Source organism: Ictalurus furcatus, chromosome 3 (genome assembly GCF_023375685.1).
Source record: "Ictalurus furcatus strain D&B chromosome 3, Billie_1.0, whole genome shotgun sequence".
Classification (NCBI taxonomy): Eukaryota; Metazoa; Chordata; class Actinopteri; order Siluriformes; family Ictaluridae; genus Ictalurus; species Ictalurus furcatus.
In genome coordinates, this window is record NC_071257.1 from 2920031 (window position 1) to 2942243 (window position 22213).

The 22213-nt window shown below is 37.7% G+C and overlaps 3 protein-coding genes across 5 annotated transcripts; 1 reads left to right on the forward strand and 2 right to left on the reverse strand.

The window, feature by feature from the left end:
- The first annotated feature begins 761 nt into the window (after nucleotides 1–761).
- rhd (Rh blood group, D antigen) lies at nucleotides 762–9842 on the forward strand. Of its 2 annotated transcripts, none has more exons than XM_053620381.1 (10): nucleotides 762–1111; nucleotides 3087–3276; nucleotides 3455–3605; nucleotides 3745–3904; nucleotides 4035–4189; nucleotides 4945–5082; nucleotides 5916–6040; nucleotides 6259–6338; nucleotides 8381–8454; nucleotides 8758–9842. In XM_053620381.1, the coding sequence occupies exons 1-10, from the start codon at nucleotides 967–969 to the stop codon at nucleotides 8782–8784; spliced, it is 1245 nt and encodes a 414-aa protein (XP_053476356.1). In that variant the 5' UTR covers nucleotides 762–966; the 3' UTR covers nucleotides 8785–9842. The 2 variants fall into 2 exon arrangements, with proteins under 2 accessions (XP_053476356.1, XP_053476357.1); XM_053620382.1 differs by lacking the exon at nucleotides 762–1111 and adding an exon at nucleotides 1309–1666.
- On the reverse strand, nucleotides 9625–16549 carry tmem50a (transmembrane protein 50A). Of its 2 annotated transcripts, none has more exons than XM_053620384.1 (7): nucleotides 16407–16549; nucleotides 15324–15429; nucleotides 14594–14706; nucleotides 14399–14466; nucleotides 12838–12930; nucleotides 11801–11861; nucleotides 9625–11259 (listed from the first exon to the last, which is right to left on the reverse strand). In XM_053620384.1, exons 2-7 carry the CDS (start codon nucleotides 15423–15425, stop codon nucleotides 11214–11216), a joined length of 483 nt encoding a protein of 160 aa, XP_053476359.1. In that variant the 5' UTR covers nucleotides 15426–15429; nucleotides 16407–16549; the 3' UTR covers nucleotides 9625–11213. The 2 variants fall into 2 exon arrangements, with proteins under 2 accessions (XP_053476359.1, XP_053476358.1); XM_053620383.1 differs by having other exon boundaries at nucleotides 16412–16509.
- Nucleotides 16550–18408: 1859 nt separating this feature from the next.
- mgst3b (microsomal glutathione S-transferase 3b) lies at nucleotides 18409–22095 on the reverse strand. Its single transcript, XM_053620385.1, has 4 exons — nucleotides 21835–22095; nucleotides 19877–19999; nucleotides 19389–19461; nucleotides 18409–18864 (listed from the first exon to the last, which is right to left on the reverse strand). Exons 1-4 carry the CDS (start codon nucleotides 21958–21960, stop codon nucleotides 18764–18766), a joined length of 423 nt encoding a protein of 140 aa, XP_053476360.1. The 5' UTR covers nucleotides 21961–22095; the 3' UTR covers nucleotides 18409–18763.
- Nucleotides 22096–22213: the final 118 nt, after the last annotated feature.

Below are 22213 nucleotides of genomic sequence, written 5' to 3' on the forward strand. Positions count from 1 at the left end.
GAAAAACATGTTCAGTGTAAGGTTCTGACGACGTCTGCAAAGTTTGTTGCGCGGTCACCTATAGGGGGAGGAATTAAGTCCAAATAGCTGTTTCTCAGGAACCAAAAGTCCAATTGAGCTGAAATGTTGTGCGCTCCATCTTTCTGTTAATCTGTAACTGGATTTTTAATGATCACTGAATTGATCACTTGAAAAAAAAAAACATGCCTGGGTTCAGCCAATCAGCTTTCCAGCAGGTATTTCACACAACTAACACCGAGTTATCGTCACGTAACTTGATAAGTGTTTTCATCATTTTCCTTATTGTTCTGTGCAGCTTGGCGAGAACTGGCCACTGGGGCGCTATTTGGGAAGAGTGCTTGGACCCTGCAGATTATTGCTTGCGGTTATATTTATACTTATATTCCTACAATTTTGGAACCACAACTATGCTAAATATTTTATGTATGAATTATTACATATATCCTAGATATTTCTTTTTATATTCCATATCCACTGGTATCATTCAGGAGAATTTTGCTTGCACAGCTAATGAAGAAAACTTTGTGTACTACAATTATATGTGCACGCATATATATATGCGTGCATGCACATACACACACACACACATACACACACACAAACATCCATGATGTCTGTAATATCTTGAATTTCCCCTTGGGGATCAATAAAGTATCTATCTATCTATCTATCTATCTATCTATCTATCTATCTATTTATCTATCAAGCAACATTGGTTTCAAGAAAGGTAGTCTGTGAATATAAGTTGATTGTTTTAAACTGCAAATAAAAGATTAGAGCTGCAAAATAAGCAAATAACCGTTATATAACCAAGGTAGCAGTACCCTGACAAGTCCCCTGATGTTAAGGACACTTGTACATGCGGTTCTCCGCCCGGCTTAGTACAGCTTGAAGAAGACCTGAGCGAAGGCGTGCAGGCAGTAACAGAGCCGTGAATGTTTTCTCATGGCTCCAAAATATGCTCCCAGTCTTCGAGCCCGGCTTCCACCTGTGGCTCTTTTTCTGCAAATCACCTTTATTGTCATTTTTGCCTTTTGTGTGGAAATAGAGGACTATGTGAAGAAGGAAAAAGAAATTTATTCATATGCAAGTAAGTGGATTATGCATTAAATGGATGTGTACAGTATTACATGTGTGTGCATTAAGTCCTAGATATATTGTTTAAAAAATTTTAAAAACAGACACATACATCTGTAATGTGTTTATCAGCAATTTGGGACATATTCTATATTCTTTTCTCTTTCTTTAAGGAATCAGTTTACTCATAATCGCCTCTGCTGTGCTTATTTGTAGTGTAAAACATTTCCAATGTGTGCTGGTGTCATCTTAGAATTATATATACGCAATATAAAGCCATTTACGTTTATTTATGTCCACACATTCAGTGTACAAGTGTGTAAGACTGCCATGTCGTTGGGGTGGGGATGGGATACACCACATGGCTTGGGTGATAAGAGGAATCCAAAAAGCCAGGACAACACCTCCACCCCTTAAAACGTCACATGTGATGTCACTTGAGTTTGTAAGCGTTGATGAAAACGGTATTGTTTCCACAAATTTATTGAACACCACTAAGGAAATGTCACCGTCACCAAATATTTTACGGTTTACATGACTTCGAAGCAGTGTCATCTAATCAAATTATGTAAGGATTTCTCTTGCACTATTCCTGACCTAATTGGTTTATTAGATTTAGATGATCTTGAAAAATTTCAATGCAAATATACTTATTTTATTATCAAAATGAGGTGAACATAAAGTGATTCGTTACATTCATTAAAAAGAACAAAAGTGGAGAAGTTAAGCATTTACGTTATATTTGATATATAGACAAACAGCACATTAACATTAGATGAGATCCTTTAAGATCAGGAAGACATAATTTACCTCATTAATCCATGTTAAAATATAAATTCTTGTTTTCCCACATAATATTACATCTAAATGTGTGTGTATGTTTGTGTGTGTGTGTGTGTGTGTATCAGCCATAACATTAAAACCACTGACAGGTGGCGGGAATAACATTGATTATCTCATTACAATGGCACCTGTCAAGGGGTGGGATATACTAGGAAAGTGAACGGTCAGTTCTTGAAGTTGATATGTTGGAAGCAGGAAAAATGGGCAATGAGCTACTTTGACAAGGGCCAAATTGTGATGACTAGACGACTGGGTCAGAGCATCTCCAAAATGACAGGTCTCATGGGGTGTTCTTAGTATGCAGTGGTTACTACCTACCAAAAGTGGACCAAGGAAGGACAACCGGTGAACCGGCGACAGGATCATGGGTGCCTAAGGCTCACCGATGCGTGGGCACCGAAGGCTAGTCCATCTGGTTCGAACCCACAGTAGAGCTACTGGAACACAAACTGCTGATGGACAATATATATATATATATATATATATATATGTGTGTGTGTGCGTATATTATTGATTATGATGTAAATCAATAATATCATTTCATGTTTTTCCATGTTCACTTTGGAATACTCACTTTTCACAAGATACTAATCCGTCACGCTACAATAGAATGATACATTATGATTTTGCTTTTACTATGTTTACCAAAAACTACAACCATCGTCCTCCAAAGCATTGTGCTATAAGTGGTGTCCTAACTATGTAGCTAGCTATATGTTGGCGTCACCCTTCACAATATACCATCAACAGCTACTACAACTCAGATAATTAGTCCTGACACAACCATGGAGTCATTGCATACATAGCAATAATTTCTTCTTCTTCTTTTTTTGCTTCATTATTTATTTCGGGGCAGTGGTGGCCCGATAGTTAACGCGCTGGGTTACTGATCAGAAGGTCGGGGGTTCAAGCCTCAGCACTGCCAAGCTGTCACTGTTGGGCCCCTGAGCATGGCCCTTAATCCTCTCTGTTCCAGGGGAGCTGTATCATATCTGACCCCAAATTCCTAACGAGCTGGGATATGCGAAAAAACAATTTCACTGTGCTGTAATGTATATGTGACAAATAAAGGTGTCTGCTTCTTATTATTATTCCTTACATTACACATTTAATGTATTTTTTTTTTAAAATCCTGTTTCATGCAGATTTCCAAGATATCCATGTTATGGTGTTTCTGGGTTTCGGCTTCTTGGCTACGTTCCTGGTGCGCTATGCGTTCAGCAGCTCGGCATTCGGCGTGCTGGTTGCTGCCATGGCCGTGCAGTGGGCCACCATCCTAAACGGCTTCCTGTGGTCTTACCGTTCTGACTGGAAGATCCGAATCCAGTTAAAAAGGTAATGACTACAAACTCCACTTCGTATCAGACCACATCACACAACTTTGTCAGTGATTGTTCTCCTGAAACAGAACGCCCCAAAGTGTTTTATTCCGTACATGCATCACTTATTGTATGATATAAATATAGTAATTACATGACTATCACACCACAATCAGCACTTATTCCTCCTTCAGTTTGGTAGATGCTGAGCTGTGTGCGGCTTCGACTCTCGTGGCTATGGGCGCCGTCCAAGGAAAAACCAACCCGGTCCAACTTCTGATATTCGCTCTGATAGAGGTCACAGGGTTTGTGGTAAACCAGTGGATCATAAAAACAGTGTTCCAGGTGAGGTGATGGACGCTCTGCTTGAGATACTGTGACTTAGGATAAATTTGTTACCATGAATGACACGATCGAAGACCATGCCACACTTTATTGTTAATTTATTTTCTGTTGTTGAACAAAAACATCGAACTTTTATCAGACAGAGATGCGGACACAGTGGCTGTACAGCATCGTGCTGATCAACGTCTTCGGCGCTTTCTTTGGCATGATGACATCGCGCTTGCTTTTCCATAGCGAGATGCAGACAAAGCATGAGAAAGAGAAGGTCAGCAGGACGACGGGCCTCTTTGCAATGTTTGGTGAGTGAATACAACACCTATTCTGCTCAAGTAATCTTAATCCTGCTTGATTTTTCCTCAGCAGTTTCCACCGAAAGCGATAATTATGCTTCACATCATTTAATTAAAGACGATCTCCGTTTACTCTCAGGGACTTTGTTCCTCTGGATGTTCTGGCCCAGTTTTAACTCAGCACAGGAGTGGAAAACCAGTGTGATATGTAGCACGTATCTGTCTCTGGCTGTCAGCGCCGTCACAGCAATGGCCGTCTCCGCGCTCTCCAGCTCTAAAGGCAAGATCAACTTGGTGAGTCTTCGGCCGGGTTCGAGTTTCAGAATGAATCCAACCCTCCATACTGACAGTGGGGAGAATTTTTTCTCAACATAAACCTCTAGCTACTCTACTCTTTCTGCGCGTTTCCCTGTACTGAGAAAAGAGCAGAAAGTCTCTTATAATGGAGAACACTGTTGTTAGTTCTTTAGCCAAAGGAATTTGTAATCCTTTCCAAGGTAGTACAGCTTTTTAAGATGGGATGACTTAGTTAAATGTAGTTAACATACTTGACAGATGTTAAACACAACCTCGGTGCCTTACATACACGGTAACTAAATTGTAAACTAGTAATAAATCAAGTACTATTTGGACAGGTTTTCCGGACGCCATTAAGTAACGTTGCTGTAAGAATCACGATCAATTCGTGCTCAATTAGACGAGTTATAATTACTTGGGTTAATTTTATAGCAGGGTAAATATAGTGTAATCCTTCCAGACACATACAAGCACAGGTTATTAAAAAAAAAAAAAAGGACTAACATGACAGACTCAGACAGTACTAGAATCTAATAGCTACACCGTTAATAATTATATTACCTCACCTCCAAATGTATAACCGATCTAATCTGAATAGTGCTTTACTAGCAGCAGAGTTGCCAGTTAGTTACAAACTGATACTATATTGTACAGCAATTTGACAGTTACACTATATTCTTTCATTCTTAAATATACCTCAAGATGCAGAATAGTAAACCGCTAAAATGAACAACGTGTGATTTGACCTGAAGGTGCACGTTCAGAGCTCCATGCTGGCCGGTGGCATCGCAGTCAGCGCTGTCGTCACCTCGACTCACGATCCCTGGGTCGCCATGACGATCGGCTTGTGTGCTACCCTTTTGTCAAGTCTGGGATTTCGATATTTGAAGGTAGAATATACAAACGACGATAACTGTTCACAAAACTGATAACCACATTTTGTCAAACGTGCATCTCTTTGGTACTTCTTGGTTTTTAAAGCACTGTCATTTTTAAAAAAATATATAACTTGATACAGTAATATATGTGTGTGTGTGCATATATATATATATATATATATATATATATATATATATATATATATATATATTTAACACAGTTTTAATAATTTTACCCTGTATTTCAGTACTTCATTAGAATTCACTACTGCAAATCAGTGTCTAACTGAAATTCAGTACTATAATTCAGTATTCCACTATGATTCGGTAATATAATGAAGATCATTGTAATAAAATACTCAATAGTAGTTATGAATTACATTTGAACACTACAGTTTCATATTTCACTATAAAATCGCTACTATAATTCAGTACTGATTACAATTCAGTATTTGATTCGGATTGAATTCAGTAGTGTAACGCAGTATTCGAATAGAATTCAGTACTACAATTCGGTATTAATTAGAATCGAGTGCTGTAATTCAGAATGTGATCATTCCTGTACTACAATTCAGTATTTGATTACAATTCAGTATTAACATGCAGTAAATGACTAGATTTCAGTACTTGATAATTCAGCATTATAATTCAGTATATGATTATAAGTTCATTATCTGAATATAATGTAAGTACTATAATTTACTGATTCATATTTGAAATTAGAATTCAGTACTATAAATCAGTATTTGATTTGAATTCAATACTATAATTCAACTTATCTTCAGTAGTTTTGGTTTAACTGTGTTACTCCTGATTTGTGTTTTATTGATGTCACTGTCCCTCAGGACCATTTGCTAATCGCTTTTGATTGCCACGATACTGTCGGTGTCCTGATTGTTCATGCAGTGCCAGGAATTCTGGGATGGTTTGCTGAACTCATCTTGCGAGTGACCAAGCTCAACTACACCACGTAAAACACCTTAGATTTCCTATAATCATAAAATCACAACAACAAAAAAAGTAATACTGTACTTAGTTACCAGGTAAACTGTCTGAATTGACCAGTTTGATAGTCAAAACATGTTTACATTATATCTCTGTAACGTATATTCTGCACACAATATAAACCTATGTTTTATGTTAAAACTTCACTCTATTCATGCCTTTTTTCCCCCACATTATTCTTAGTGCTGTCACGTTTGCGGTGCATCACATCTGTATTATGCTCATCACAGTCTGCGTGAGTCTGATTATGGGTGTTATCACAGGTCAGTTTTAATTAGCATTCATTTTTGTGTTAGTATATGTCGAAGTTCTCGTACTAATAAAATCACTAATATCTTAACCTGTAGATTTGGTTTTAGTAGTGAAAACTGAGAATGTATTTATCTGATTAATCTGCTTGATTAACTTGATAAAGTAAGCTGGCTATGGCACTACATTTATACTGCATTGGTAGGAAAACATTTGAGGCTTGAACCAAATAAAAGAGTAACCAATTTTTTAGAGAAACGTATAAGAGATATCCGTTTTGACTAAACATTTTTGTATTTCTACTATTTTTATTTTACTTTATTGTAAGTCTACATTACCTGTGAACAACTGCATGTAAAACCTGAAAAAAAGATCATGAGATAGATCATAGATATACATCATACAGATCAGTGTAGTTCTGTGCAAGACGTCTTATTAACCGATGTCTCCAACATTCAATGTACATTTCCCGGTAAACTTAGGGGTCAACATGTTGCTTCCTCTGACCTGTGTGTAGAAGGTGTCACTCATATCCAAAATTTATATTTTATAGTTTTAATAGTACAATTCAGGATTTGCTTATAATTCAAAACTGTATTTCAGTATTTGATTGTAATTCAGTACTAAAATTCAGTATTAGATTAGAATTCAGGGTTTATTATTCAGTATTTCATTGCAATTCAATATTATATGTTGGTATTTGATTATATTTCAGTACTATAATTCAGTATTAGATTAGAATTCAGTGTTTATCATTCAGTACTATAATTTGGTATTTCATTACAATTCAGAACGATATTTTGGTGTTCGATTATGATTCGGTACTGTAATTCAATAGCTCATTAGCGTTCACTACTATATTTCAATACTCAATTAGAAATCCCTACTATATAATTTAGTATTTGGTTTGAAATAAGTACTATATTTCAGTATTTTATTATAATTCACACTAGCACTCAGTATTTTTTGATTAGGTTTTGCTATTAGAATTCAGTATTTCATTAGAATTCACAGCTATATTTCAGTATTCAATCAGAATTCACTACTATAATTCAGTATTTGATTTAAATTCGGTACTATAATTCAGTATTCGGTGCACGTTCCGTCAGCATTTTTAGCTCTAACAGATCTAATGAATATGACTACGTTTACATGGACAGCAGTAATCTAATTATTGACCTTATTCTGAGTAAGACATTATTGTGATTAAGGTGTTTATATGAGTCGCTTTTAGAATACTCCTTTCATGTACCCGTTTGACATGTTATAGAACATAGATCGATTAACGGTACACGTCATCGCGCCACGCCGTCCGACGTTCCCTCCAGAATTTCACGTATCAACATACAGTTCGTCTTCGTTATGGTACGGTATACAGTTTTGGGTGTTTTTATTTTAAATTTTTACAAACACTTCAGTTCATTATTAGTCGTGCTATACGTGCAAATAGACGACTGCTTGAAGCCGTGGGCTGCGTCCCAAACCGTGTACTCACCTACTGTATAGTAGCCAAGATACATGTATTTCACCTACTACAGGCTTATAGTATGTAAATACGCGGTTGCGGACGCAGCCGTGCTCTCTTGTTTGCCGTCAAACGGTTGAGCGATGCCGTGTGTGTACGTGTCCTGTCGCAAAATGCGGTGAAAACTCCCACACGACATTAATAATGTGATTAAGGTGTTTACATGTGTGTAATACACGTCGATAATGTGACTAAAACAAGAATACTCCACATGTCTTAATTCCATCTGTGTTTACTTCGAGTATGACCTTAATCGGATTAAGGTAATTAAAAATTGCTGTTTACATGCTAGTTTCTTAATCAGAGTATCGTTTTAATATTGGATTATTGTTGTCCATGTAAACGCACTGTATGACTCAGTAGTTCATCGTCGTGACTATCAGACTTCACTTATAAAAGCGGTTCTTGCACTTGGTATCACTTCTGATAAGTTCTGTTTAGCCATCAACATGCTCCGCATATTAACATGTTATGCAGAATTATGGACCATTTTTTGTATACATTTATCTTTTAACTACAATTTTGTTACAGGATTGGTTTTGAAATGGAGCTTCTGGAAACCTCAGCAGTATAATAAGTACTATGATGACCAGGCCTACTGGGAGGTGCGTGGGGTCTTTTGAAGTAAAACCTGACATTTTTCTAATTTGGGAAAATCTCCAATGGCTTCCTATACGATTTCCTTGTGCCCTATACGGATAATATAACACACCCTAGCAAACAATGTCGAAATCTATTTAAGATTCAGCCACAGAAAATGCATGACAATGTTTCTGTATTCTAGATGAACTCATATTTTTCAAACATCCTCCTCAAAGTTTAATATAAATAAATGCAATTTGTTAGAAATTGTTACAAATCAACATTTACTGTCTTCAGCCTATTTTTTGCTTTTTGTCTTTTTCCAGTTCCCACATCTGCGGGTGCACAAGTGAGACCAATGTCGAAGACCCTGAGGAAAAATTCTAACAATACGAGGACTTGTGTTTCCATTTTCTTTGTATGATTTATCTTGCGTTTGTGTGTACGCGCCTTGGATTGGGAGGGTCGAAATAAACATTCAATCACATTCAGTAGGATGAAAATGCATTCAGATATGGCGGCAGGTAATCCGAGACTGCCCAAACTGAACGGTGATGAATCGGCTCTTATCGGCTTATTTTCGAATGGCTTTTTTAATGTTACTTCACATATAAAAAAGGGAATTTTAGTGGTAAACCATTTACAAACCATTTGGCAAGAATTTGGGAAGGTTTTCATGTTTTTCTACATTTATGAATAAATGTATAAATGAACAAAAATGTCATTCTTGAGGATTATTTTAATTTTAGTTAGTATTATTAACCCATACATCTGCATTTTATATACATTAAAAGGCCAAAAGTATGGCATTTCAAATACAGTTTAGAATGAACGTAATTTCTCAACAACCAACAAGTTTACTGGAATCTAGTTTAAGAATTTTTTTTTTTTTACAATATTCTCTTTTCATTAGCTTGACATTTTACACACTCTTTGATTTACAAACTCTGAATTTAACCATTAACTCCTTTAAATCAAGCCTGTCTATACAGTCATGTGAAAAAATAAATACATCAAATATGTCAAAAAGGCCAACAATTTCCATGGGGTGTACTTATTTTTTCACATAACGAATTAGTATTGCAATAAAATGAATTATATTGTATTTTTGGTATTGCAATAAAATAAATACCAATACAATACCAAATATAAAATACCAATACAGCTTACTGAACCGGCATTAACACGGACACTGAAAAGTGCACGGGGAAATTTATTCCAAATAAGACAAACAAACAAACAAAAAATCAGGATAGCATGAATTAGATCTTGGATTAGATAATCAGCATATTTCCAAAAAAAGAAATAAATATCAACCTGAAATCGGGGTGTGGAAATTTTCTGTCATTTAAATTTTTTTTTTTTTGACAAATACAGTTGCAAAAAAAAAAAAAACAAACAAAAAAAACAATCAATCAATCAAAAATCATAAATGTCAGACAAAATCAGTTTACATTCCTCTAGTGTTTTAATTTAATAAACGTTTCAAATTGATTGGTGCTGGACAGGCTGAGTTGTTGTTGTTATTTTTTTTTTGTGCTTGCGATTATGACGTCTTTGCTGTACAGCAGCCGTGTTACATAAATAGAGTGCAAACGCAAAAAGTGCAAAAGCTAAACACGTACAAAATGAATACGTGATACAGAGTAGCAAAAAAAGGGATTTGCGAAGCTGTTTATCCGTTACAAGAGAGTATATTTTGTGCATTTTTTACAATAAGAAAACGGCAAAATGTTATGAGATGCTTTATGACTTTGGAACAAACAAAAAAAAAAAACCCACCCAAACGTCCGAGACACACGGAACTGGATTGAAAATGTTACCTTGCAGCAGATTCACTCTTTACGGTTCGTTTTCGATGAAGCTGGTTAAGTGAAGATTCGCGCTTAATTCCCATTAACAGATACAATTAGCAAAAAAAACAAAAAAAAAGGATACCGTTATAATTGTTTTCGCCTCGGACTTCCAACATAACATAACATAACGTTCCAGCTTGCAGGTAAACTACTTCTTAAATATCCCAATGAAACAGTGATGGCGACTCCCACAGACTGGAGTTTACACGTGGCGGTCGGGGAAAACCTGGAGACGGATTTGTATAGAAGGACATTTAGTAGACAGAAAAGAACCGAGTGGATCAGTGATGATTTCCGACGTAAGAGAGAACAGAGATCGTTCGAGAGACGACGATGGTTTTTCATTTTCAGGATTTTTTGTTTTAATGATCAGTAGCTTATAAAAATAGGAGGTAGGCGGGGCATCTTTCATTGGAATTTGAAAGAAATCTTTAAAATGCTAGAACTTTACTTCCATAGTACAAAATGCCTCAATCTGGGCAATCTGAAGGGTTTTCCCAGGCCACCACACGCTCCAAGCGCGAACAAGAACTAAGACAAATCCGAGGGAACAACTAATGCTAAATGTGAGATAAAACAACAGTGCAACGCAAGTATCAGGAGTGCAGCGTGTCAATAAACAAACGTTCGCTATGTCAGTTTTTCTTGTCTCTCTCTCTCTTTTTTTTTTTACGCCCGACATTTAAAAATAATAAATAAACCAAAAAAAAAAAAAAACGTCCAGTTGAAGTACTTTTGAATTCTAGATGCGTCACGCTTGGTTTGTACGACAGCAACTCCTCACTGTTTATCTCGACACACGTCTGGTAGTCGCACAGGTAAAAGGGGGCGGGCTTGTGAATGGGAAAGGGAGGGGAATGATAGAGAAAAGAGAAATAGTACAGACAGACTCGGGGTGTATGATGATCAGTATGAAGAGAGGCGTTTCACTGCCACAGGTCCTCTGTGCGTCCAAACTTGAACACCAGACCCCTATAATAACAACAACAAACACCACATATAGACAGCTTAAAAGAAGTATAAAATTACTATATAAAATAATATACTAAATGAAGTCATGGTGTTGCAGATGTCCTATAACACACTACTGAAGAATAAAAGTAATCAGAATTACAGGTTTCAAGAGATGAAGATGAAACAAAATAATATTTCCGTTCAATATTAACGGTTTTCAATAACAATTAAGGAGTTAATATAATTAACACATTAATATTTTCATTGGATGTATTTCTATCCCTCGTGGAAAAAAACCCCCAATAGATTCTATCACAGAAATCCTAATGTTTTCCACTACAAATTCCATTATAAACCATTGCCATTATTTATCCTAAATGGTATCGAATAGACATAACGTGCCACCAACAGAAGGCAATAAATTTCCAGTAGAGATCCAAAGGGACCATTACAGTTTCCACTAAAACCAATACAATTCCCATTACAATTTCTATGAGGGCTTCAATCATGCAAATACTCTGTTTAAGAGACATTAGGCTTTCCCGTTTTCACATCATACCCAAAGAAGATGAAGGCGTTCTGGAAGAAAACTGCAATCCCAGGATACACCGCTTCCTTCGCTGTTAACCAAAATAGGAAGAAAAAAATCTCAACGTCTCAAAGGATTCGAATGCGTGAAGCAATAACAGCTAATCTTGGATTAAAGAATGATGTTAAAGTCACATATTGCCGTATATTACTGTATTGCCTGCTAGACATGGCCAATAATCTATTTTCGTAACATACACTCGCCGTCCACTTTATTAGGAACACCTGTACATTCATGCAGTTATCAAATCAATGCAACAAATCATGATGTGGGTCAAGAGCTTCAGTTAAGGTTCACATCAAACATCAGAATGGGGGGAAAAAGTGTGATCTCAATCAAGCAATCCAGATCCAGCGTAGGTGGGAACTCCTTTAATACTGTTTAAAAAGATTCTCAGGTGGATTCCTCAAGAAATCGGGTGAGAAAATGCCATTTCTGGAAATTTTAGGCAAAAAGAGGATCTACTTTGAAGATGATAAAATGATAAATTATTTTTGATTTATTTTGGGTTTTTTTTATCGCGACATAATTCCCATAGCTCCATTTGTGTTATCCCAGAGTTTTGATGACTTTATTATTATTATTCTAAAATGTTGGAAAAAAATTTAAATAAAAAATGAGTGTGTCTAAACTTTTGAGCGGTAGCGTATAAATTCAGGATATACATTTTAAATTTATGAATTAATCCCTAATGAGCAAGCCAGAGGTGATGGTGGACAGGGGAAAACACCCTGACACGATATTAGGAAGAAACCTTACGAGGAACCAAACTCGAGAGGGAATCTAAGTCGAGGTTAAGGCGTCTAATATTCACACGAAGGTCAAGTCCATAGTCCCTAGGCTGCTATTCAAGTCGAGTCTGATCAGGGGCCCCCGAGACGGACGAGGAGGCTGTAGGCCAAGTCGTAACATTTGAAAAGATGATTTCACGTCATGTCATGTGTGCGAGCGCGAAACTAAAACAAAACACAAATGCAGTTCACAAAAATAAAATTCAAAAATCTTACCAGGCACAACAAAACCTCCAAACAGAATCCACATGGAAGCAATGAGAGAACCAAAGGCCAGCATGAAGCCAATGAAGAGCCACACTCTCGCACCTGTATACAAACACGACACACGCAACACAATCAACACCTGCACAACAACACTCTGTTATAGTGAGGGATTCCAGTCAGGGGGTTGAATCTTTTTGAAACTGGCGAAATCATTAGAAGTTGCATTTTCAGTTGAATTTGGGGAAACCACTTGAAGAATTCATTGTGTTGAACTATTTTAGCTGCTTTTGTTTGATTTGTTCATCGCAAACAGCTGAAAGTCTGTAAATTTTGACAATAAACCTGATTTGCAATGGGGGTTGAATCATTTTGACTGCAACTGTACCTGCATAAATATGACCTAAATCATAATCAGATTTTCACACGAGTCCTAAAAGTAGATAAAGAGAACCCGATTAAACAAACGCGACAAAATTATTATACTCCGTCATTTATTTATTGAGGAAAATGTTCCAATATTACATATCTGTGAGCGGCAAAAGTATGTGAACGTTTGCATTCAGTATGTGGAGTGACCCCCTTGTGCAGCAATAACTGCAGCTAAACATTTGGGGTAACTGTTGATCGGTCCTGCACGTCGGCTTGGAGGAATTTTAGCCCGTTCCTCAGTACAGAACAGCTTCGACTCTGGGATGTTGGTGGGTTTCCTCACATGAACTGCTTGCTTCAGGTTCTTTCACAACATCTCTATTGGATTAAGGTCAAGAGTTTGACTTGGCCAGTTCAAAACTTTTAGGACTCTGATGTTTTAGGTCATGTTTGTGCAGAAATATAGAAAATTCTCAAGGGTTCACAAACTTTCCTGCACCACCGTCGTTGTTTATTTAACGACTTCGGCATTTTTGAGTCGGTACAAAAACTCGTTTTACTCGTTTCAGTAAAGAATGCAACATATTACGTAACAGACTACTTTCCAGACCAGAAACAAACAAAACATGCACAGAGCTTTACCTGGTGAAAATTTTAAGCTATACCCTGATGTACGGTACATTTTTGGCCGTAATGCCCGATCACTACACTTTATTAGTGGTTTTAAAAAGTGGAAAATATTTTGAAATGATTGAACCTCTTGTTGTGTTGAAAATGTTGCCTGGTACTGTATGTGAACACAGAGGGGACGATGACAAAGATCGATCTCGGCTTACCATATGGTGCGCTAAAGGTGTACGCTGGTATAGACGATATCACAAAAAAAGGGGGTGTGCTTTGAAATGTGCTAGATTTGGCTAAGTTTTAAAACACACACACACTATTTAATACACACACACACACACCAGGCTTGCAATCCTATAGTCCTGAAGGTTTAGTGCTATACACAATACAGGCCCTAAACCCATGCAATCTCAACTGACACGCATCTCAGTTCATACACACTCCCTGTGTAAATCAAGCCGGACGGGTTTGTCTGCTCATGCTCAGGCTATTTATACTCACCGCATCTGTTCGGCACTGGGTATATGCTAGGTTAGGAATTATAAATGTGTCTTAGTGGTATTTTAGATATACACACCTGTCTGTCCTATGCAGCCATCGCTGTAGCTGTCACCTCTCACCTGGCCGTTTGACACCGCGTTGATCCTGCGTGAGACATGTACGCAGAAATAAATACTCATCCGTCATAAACTCCATTATAAACCCACGGTGATCGCGACTATACAGAAGTGCGTGCGGACAGAATTTCGACGCAGTAAAAGGCATGACTTACATGAGGAACGCGATAGTCGCGATGACTCCACAGGTATGGTACGCGTGGTGAAACTGCTCCTCTTTGGGGTACATTATTGCTGCGTCGATTATGATCCACCATCCTGTGAAGAACTGCGCAAAACGATGGAGGTGATTAATGGAGTCAGGTCAATGAACAATTTTACGATCAGTTATAATTGTTGCTGTGGCGATTCTGCGGTAATCACGTCCTATTTATGAGGATTTCGATCACCGTTTGTCTTATGAGCCACAAACAATTTATTGTCCCAGTCCATCAAACTGGCCGGCAATGAAACCGAGAAACAGCTACATAGCTAAGATAGATATACTTTATTGATCCTGAACTGCAAATTTGCAAATGTGCCGCACAATATATGGATGTAAGAACAATAAATACGATCTTCATGCGAGCTCAGGGTGGAACCCCGGATATGTGGGGCGGCAACGCTACCCACTTCACCAGCTACACTCTCACATGAAGCTCTGATTTAAGTAATAACGGATGTGCTCATCCATTACGTACAGCACGTACGTCTAATCGAGCATTTCAATTTCGAAAGAAAAGTAAGTTGTGATATTGAGGAAGCAACAAGAAAGAAAAAAAAAAACCCTCACGGCCTTTCTGAACTTCTGAAACCCAGTGATGTAATATTTACCGCTATTTATGACTGCGTGGTCGGGCAGTTGAACTCAGGTCACAGGAGATATATGAAATATGATTCACATACCAATACTCCAGCTGCTATCGAGGCAATGGTGTTTCTTTTTTCTGCCCAGTCGATATTGCATTCACATTCCCCACATCTGATACCATCCAGGAATCCTGACATCTTTCTAAACACACACACACACACACACAATATTGACATTAATTTCTGCATGTATATTTACATTACTCACATCTTTCAGAACACAGCATTATAACATTTCACAGCAAATTACTGTTCATTAACATCTGTTTAGGCCAATTATTTCAACACACGTACATAAGATATGCTCGGTATGGAAACACTCCCGGAAGAAACAAACCAATAAATAGGTAACACAATTTTGCACAGGCTGAATCCCAAATCATTCCTCACTCCCTACAGTTGTGCACTACATGACGTCAAGATGAACTAGTGTGTAGTGCACTACATATGTAAAAAGTAGTCATTTGTTATGTACACAGTAAACACAGTATTCAGTACCGACAACCACAACAAAAGCCGTGGTTACGAATAGCTTTATGTTAAATATATTCGAATTATAATCCTTCTTGTTAACATTTATTATTTTTCCATATGAAGGAAAGAAACTTAACTGTCGTTGCGCAGTTACACTAAATACCTTTGTACATACAGCTAACCAGGAAAAGCTCAAATGAGCTAATGCTACAGCTGGTTTTCGAGCTTGAACAGACAAAATGGTCAACAATGCAAAAATTAAAACTGCGAAATAATACTAAATATGTGCGTAATTGACGCTGTCAAGTGCTAAATTTCATGTCATAGCACTGCTAGCGAAAAAATAAGCACTTGGCGAGCATTCTAGGGCCGAACCTCAAATCGCTTCGTCCTACCTATTTAAGCGCACTACATTGTTGGTGGAAATAAAACGTTCCAGCACCCTACCTAGTGCACTACGTGTCGATTCGACATTCTGCCACCCAGACTAGTTAGCTAGCACTGTATTGTTTGGGTAAAGAATCGCTCCATCATCCTTTACGCTAAGCAGACTTATAAGCAGATATATTTAAACCGTGCTAGCATACATTCGTATAAAAAAAATATATCAATGTTTATGGGATTTAAATGAGTAAAAGTCCTCGCCTTACGATGTTGTTATCGCCCTGTAGTCCACAACCGACAATTCTTTTTTTTCGCGCAGAGGCTCAGTAGTGCGCATGCGCAGACAGGCGCCAGTTTGGCCTTGCAGTACAATGACAACTGACTTGTTCGTTACACATCACAAAGAATATGAAGAATTTATTATATTTCATTTTATATGGTGACAGTTCGTGTTAGGAAACTTGTAAGGAAAAATTAACTACTGATACGTTAGAAGCTATTGAGATTCTAAATAAATAAATAAATATATAAAAGTATGTGGACATTTTGCCATCACCTTGGCCATCACCTTGGCCATCACCTTGGCCATCACCTTGGCCATCACCTTGGCCATCACCTGGCCAATCACCTGGCCATCACCTTGGCAATCACTTGGCCATCACCTTGGCAAATCACTTTTTAGGCAAATCAAAATGATTTGGCAAATCACTTTTTAGGAAAAATTAACTACTGATACGATAGAAGCTATTGAGATTCTAAATAAATAAATAAATATATAAAAGTATGTGGACATTTTGCCATCACCTTGGCCATCACCTGGCCATCACCTTGGCAATCACTTGGCCATCACCTTGGCAATCACTTGGCCATCACCTTGGCAATCACCTGGCCATCACCTTGGCAATCACCTGGCCATCACCTTGGCAAATCACCTGGCCATCACCTTGGCAATCACCTGGGCCATGTGCTTTGTGAACATCCCGTTCCTTTGCTGTTATAATAACCTGTACTCTTCTGGCTGTGGGGATTTGTGCATTAATGAGATCAGTTACTGAGCCCTGGGGGGCAAGTCGGTGTTCCCGTTCATGCCGAAGGGGTTCAGTGGGGTTGAGGTCAGTCTCCTGTGCAGGCCACTCGAGTTCTTTCACATTAACCTTAATGAACCCTTTCGCTTTGTTCACAGGGACACTGCTGATGCTGGAACAGGTTTGGGCCCCTTAGTTCCAGTAAAGGGAAATTGTAATACTACAGCATACAAAGACATTCTAGACAATCGTGTGCTTTGTAGCAAGTGCGAGGAAGGCCTTCATATGGGTGTGACGGTCATGTGTCCATATAATTTTGGCCACATAGTGTACTTCCACATGGAAGCCCATAGAACACTTTGTACACTTTTTATTCAGTTTGTCACAGTGGTAGAGGACAGCTACCTACACAGCAATTTTGGTGTATGCTACTCAAGCCCTTCAGCAACACAAGTAGGGCAAATTTGGACATACTTTTACAATAACCCCGCAACGCAATGTCATAGAAACATGATTGCTCATTCCTCTTGTTCTTTCGGGTCAACCGTCTCCTACAAATGTTGTCTAATCATCACGTAATGTCCAAAAATCCTTGGATTTTTGATATGTATATGTTTTGCCCATGCAATATATCACATACGACCTGTCATATGACATTTTGCCTTCAATTTTAGCATGTTTTTGGTAACCAGTGCTGATGGTCCCAGAGGCTTCTTGTCTTCCTCTATTGCTAAGTGGCAGGGACAGAAAGTGCTTGGCTCCCTTAATTGCTGCTTGCAGCTATATTTAATATTATTTAGGTTAAAAAACAAACAAACTATATTATATTGAAATTGTTTGAATGGAATTTCAGAAAGGAAGGAAGATTTGGATCATTATTTATTTACTAATCTATAAGTGCTCACTAATTAGAGAACACTCATTAATTCATTCAGATTCAATAACTGCTATATCCTGGTCAGGGTTGTGGTAGATCTTGATATCACCTCACTGTCCATTTTGACAGCATATGTTATCTACAATTATTAGTGTATTTTTTCTGCATGAAAAACATTTGACGTTAAAATAAATTCCTTCATTTAACAAATAAAATCCTATTATGTCCAAATAAAACAGACTAAATGCCTAAATGCTCATGAAAAGGTAATAAACCAAACTAGCCAAAGGAGTATCTTCATAAAATGAAATGCATAATCGTTTTCTCCACATGCACACATTTTTAGTATGTAACGAGACAGTTTAAATGAAAAATGTCTGCTTTTATTCTGAAATATTCTGAAATACAAGACAAATGAAATGTAAAAAACAAAACTCAGTGTTCTGCAAATCCATGAGATGTAGAAATAAAAATGTTAAGCTAATGCTTTTGGAAATTAAATGCTGGGTTAGTGGTATGAATGAGCGTTCACAGGTCTAAAGAAGAAATTCATATTATGGTCAGTGTTATTTAAGTGCTTTCACAGGTTTACAGATAAATGAACTTTAACAGTAGAGAATTATAACTATCAAAACTATGAAATGGATATACAAAAATGCTTTGAAGCGAAAACTTGGTCAGTGCTATGTTTGAGAGTAGAGTTTAATTATACGCTCTTAAATAACGCCAAGCAGTTGCAGAGCAACAGACAGGGACAGGATGATCACTCCGAAAAGGCCGATGTAGCCGTACACCCCGTTCATCCTCTTGGCTGGGTCTGAAAAGAAAGAAGAGAGAACAGTGAGAACATACAGTAATCAAAACATCTAGGATGACATAGGGTGCCTTCATAATTTTTCCTGTTAATCTTAACATAGGTCATATGAAATGTCTGGAAGTTCATACGAATTCTGGATCATTACTGAATTATTTATTTATCTGTATACACACTGCCACCTCATAGCTACGGGGTCTGCTATTCGAACCTGAGCTCGGGTTACCGTCAGACTCTCTGTGCATGTTCTCCGTGAGTTTCCTCAGGGTTCACCAATTTCCTCCCACCTCCCAAAAAACACGTCAGATTGGCTACACTAAATTACTCATCGGCGTAAATAAGCATGTCTAATTTCAGAGTGTATTCCCTCCTGCCTAATGCCTAGTGTTCCCTGGATAGACTCCAGATCCAGCGCGACCCTGACCAGTTTTTTGAAGACTAAGACTGAGAGAGTTGGTCACACAGACAGACAGAATTGTTGTAAAGTAGCATGCGATTAACAAAACAAATAAAACCAGAAGACTTACTGCCAGTGTAGTAACCCCAGGCGTAGGAGAACCTGCTGGTCACCCAGATAACTCCCAGAACAGCGGCCGCCGTCTACATACAGAGGAGAGAGAATAAAAGTTCCAGTACCTTACAAACAGGAAGCTGGATGTTTTTTTCCCCCACTACAGATGATCACAGATATTTCATGGAAGATATCTAATCTGCTTCCTTCCTCGAGGCTTGGTTTAGTCCCATTGCTTGTCAGGGAATTCAGCTTATGCTAATTTTATGGTTAATGTACTTTATTTATCATTTCTTTCTAGCATACTGGTTTTGCTGACCAACTTTATTTTCTTTCTCTAGGGTTATAATCTTCCCTGTTGCCCAACATCTCTGTTTGATTTAACGTCTCTGTTTGTTTTAATCAGCCCTGTTAAACATCAACTAACAGCCTACCAACTTACTACGAGCTCAGAACATAACTTGCTTGTCTGGGAAAACAGAATACAAAGAGTTCTCTACTCACGGGATACACTAGCGCAGCAATGGTCTGGAAAACCAGCCACTGTGGATAAACCTCCAATGTGTTCTGATGAGCTCTCTGGATGCAGTTAAACACGTCGTCCTTATCGCTGTACATAGTGGGGTACTGAAAACACAAACGAGACAATGTACGTTTGACCCAAGCGTGACAAATCTGTACTCAAAATCAAATAAAAAACACACAGAATTAAAACTAGAAAACCGTACAAAACGTACAATTTCCACCGACACAATACTGCTTGCTTTGAAATACGTTTAAACGCATCAACACGAGATAGCGTTTAAAAATTCCTGAAAGATATTAACAGTGTGTAGTGTGAAAACCTTGTATACAAAAATCAAGACATTACTGCAATAGTAGCCTTCGCAGCACTGATACAACCGAAACCTGTACTATCCAAAGAAACACGATGCATCGCAATGCAAAATAATTAATGAATTATTATCTATTAATTACGCATCTATGCAATTATGCAACCGTTGAAAAGAGCTTTTCAGTAGCTTTCAAACGACATGGAAGTCGGGAAGTCAAAGGCGGAAGTCTGGCATTTTAGCCAACTTTGGAGCTCTATTTTCCCCAGGTTAGACACTCCATCAAATTTTGGGGAGAATTTATAAATTGATTTGTTTCTTTTTGAGATATGGTGTATTACATATTATTTACAATATTAAACCTCTTTCCATAGCATTTAAAAAAAAAAAAATTATTTAGTTTTATACAGACAAAATGTAAACATTTTTTATTGTTTATTATTCAGGAGTCTTTTCAGTCACAATTTTTCTTCACTAAAAGTTTTAAAAATATTCTGAGAACCTAATTTAAACAAATCGTGAAGCCAGGGGGGTTTGGTCAGACAACTGTATCCCCATCAATAACTGTGACACAGAAAATGGTAAAATAAATGGAAAAAACGCGAAAAAATGTGTTCGGTATTCGGCCTTCGGCCAAGAATTTCCATTTCGGTGCATCTGTAGATCTTAGTAATATGTTTATCAAATTTCAGAGACTTAGGCATACAGATATGAACTTTTCTCTGGGCATCCATGTTTTTCCGAGCTGAAACACTGGAACACCTTAAAATCGCCACTCTGGAAGATCGACCTGGAACTTTGCATGCAGTGTCAAATGAATCGTTAAAAACTATTTCTAAAAAGAATTTATTCCAACTATATGAATTATTTACAAGCTATTCTTTACATGTGCACTCTCTCTATTATGTTCACCAAACACATTTTCTCAGCCACTGTATCGTGTTTTTGCGGATCTTGTTCAACATTTTCGGATTGAAACACACACACACACACACACACACACACACCGTGTGGGCCTTTCATATAAATTTTTTAAAAAGTAAAATATGCCTTTACAGAACGAATATGGTTTTGTTTCTTGTCTTTATATTGATAGACCACCAGAGTTAGCAAAGTGTAATCAGTATTATTCAAGCTTTATGCAGAAATAACCAGTGCAATCTAGTAATAACCAGTATAATCCAGTATTAATCGTTTTGAGGTAGTTAAATATCGCGATATTACACAATCTCGTTCAAACTTCCCGCCAATTCGGGAGCGGACGCTTTACCTTTCCTAAATTTTACATTTAATTATCTAAGTAACACAGAAAAACGACACAGAATGATTCCTAATAACGTCACAGAAAGATTAAACTGCTTGAGATAGTCCTTCAAATCATGTCGAGGATGAGTAACAGCACTTTTATGAACTTTAATATGTGTAAATAGTTGTTATGCTACTGCTAATGAGCTAGGGTGGAACTGACAGGTAAACAAACGGTGCAGGGTCTGATAGCACGCGCTAGTTGTGGTAGCTCTATAGCAAAAACAACAACAACAACAACAAAAAAAACCCCACATACAGCACTTTTTTTCATAAGAAGTAGTGCTAAACATTCTGAAGTCAACTTTGCTTTGTAAAGTTTACCTTCACGTCGTACTTCTTCCGTGCACGTCCGACGTTAACGCCGAGGTAAGTCAACATGACCCAGCTGTAGAAGTAAGTCAGAATCACGTAGCCGAAGTTGGCAGGGAGGATGTCTAAAATCTCCATCGTTACACGCTCCAGGTAAAACCTCTCTCCGCGATCACTTCAAAACTAGCAGACGTCGAGTCTATTTAACAGGTAAATAAACTGCACGGTCACGGTGCTGTAAGCGATTTATCTCTGTACAAAGGGAACGAGTACGCGACTGGCTGCGAAATCTCGCGATACAACGCGCAACCGTTCGCGATGTGTCGTTTTCGGACGGAATCGGATCTTTTAGGCGAGCCGACTCACGTGCAGTATATGAGCCGTGTTAATT

Coding starts and splice junctions, on each gene's coding strand:
- rhd (XM_053620381.1), top strand. CDS start 967: ATGGCTCCAAAATATGCTCCCAGTCTTCGAGCCCGGCTTCCACCTGTG. Junction 4,190..4,944: donor CTAAAGGCAAGATCAACTTG/GTGAGTCTTCGG, acceptor TTTGACCTGAAG/GTGCACGTTCAGAGCTCCAT. Junction 6,339..8,380: donor GATTATGGGTGTTATCACAG/GTCAGTTTTAAT, acceptor ATTTTGTTACAG/GATTGGTTTTGAAATGGAGC.
- tmem50a (XM_053620383.1), bottom strand. CDS start 16,482: ATGCGCACTACTGAGCCTCTGCGCGAAAAAAAAGAATTGTCGGTTGTG. Junction 15,430..16,411: donor TACAGGGCGATAACAACATC/GTAAGGCGAGGA, acceptor GTGTGTGTTTAG/AAAGATGTCAGGATTCCTGG. Junction 11,862..12,837: donor TGGAGGTTTTGTTGTGCCTG/GTAAGATTTTTG, acceptor TTTGGTTAACAG/CGAAGGAAGCGGTGTATCCT.
- mgst3b (XM_053620385.1), bottom strand. CDS start 21,960: ATGGAGATTTTAGACATCCTCCCTGCCAACTTCGGCTACGTGATTCTG. Junction 19,462..19,876: donor TTGCTGCGCTAGTGTATCCC/GTGAGTAGAGAA, acceptor CTCTGTATGTAG/ACGGCGGCCGCTGTTCTGGG. Junction 18,865..19,388: donor CTGGGGTTACTACACTGGCA/GTAAGTCTTCTG, acceptor CTTTCTTTTCAG/ACCCAGCCAAGAGGATGAAC.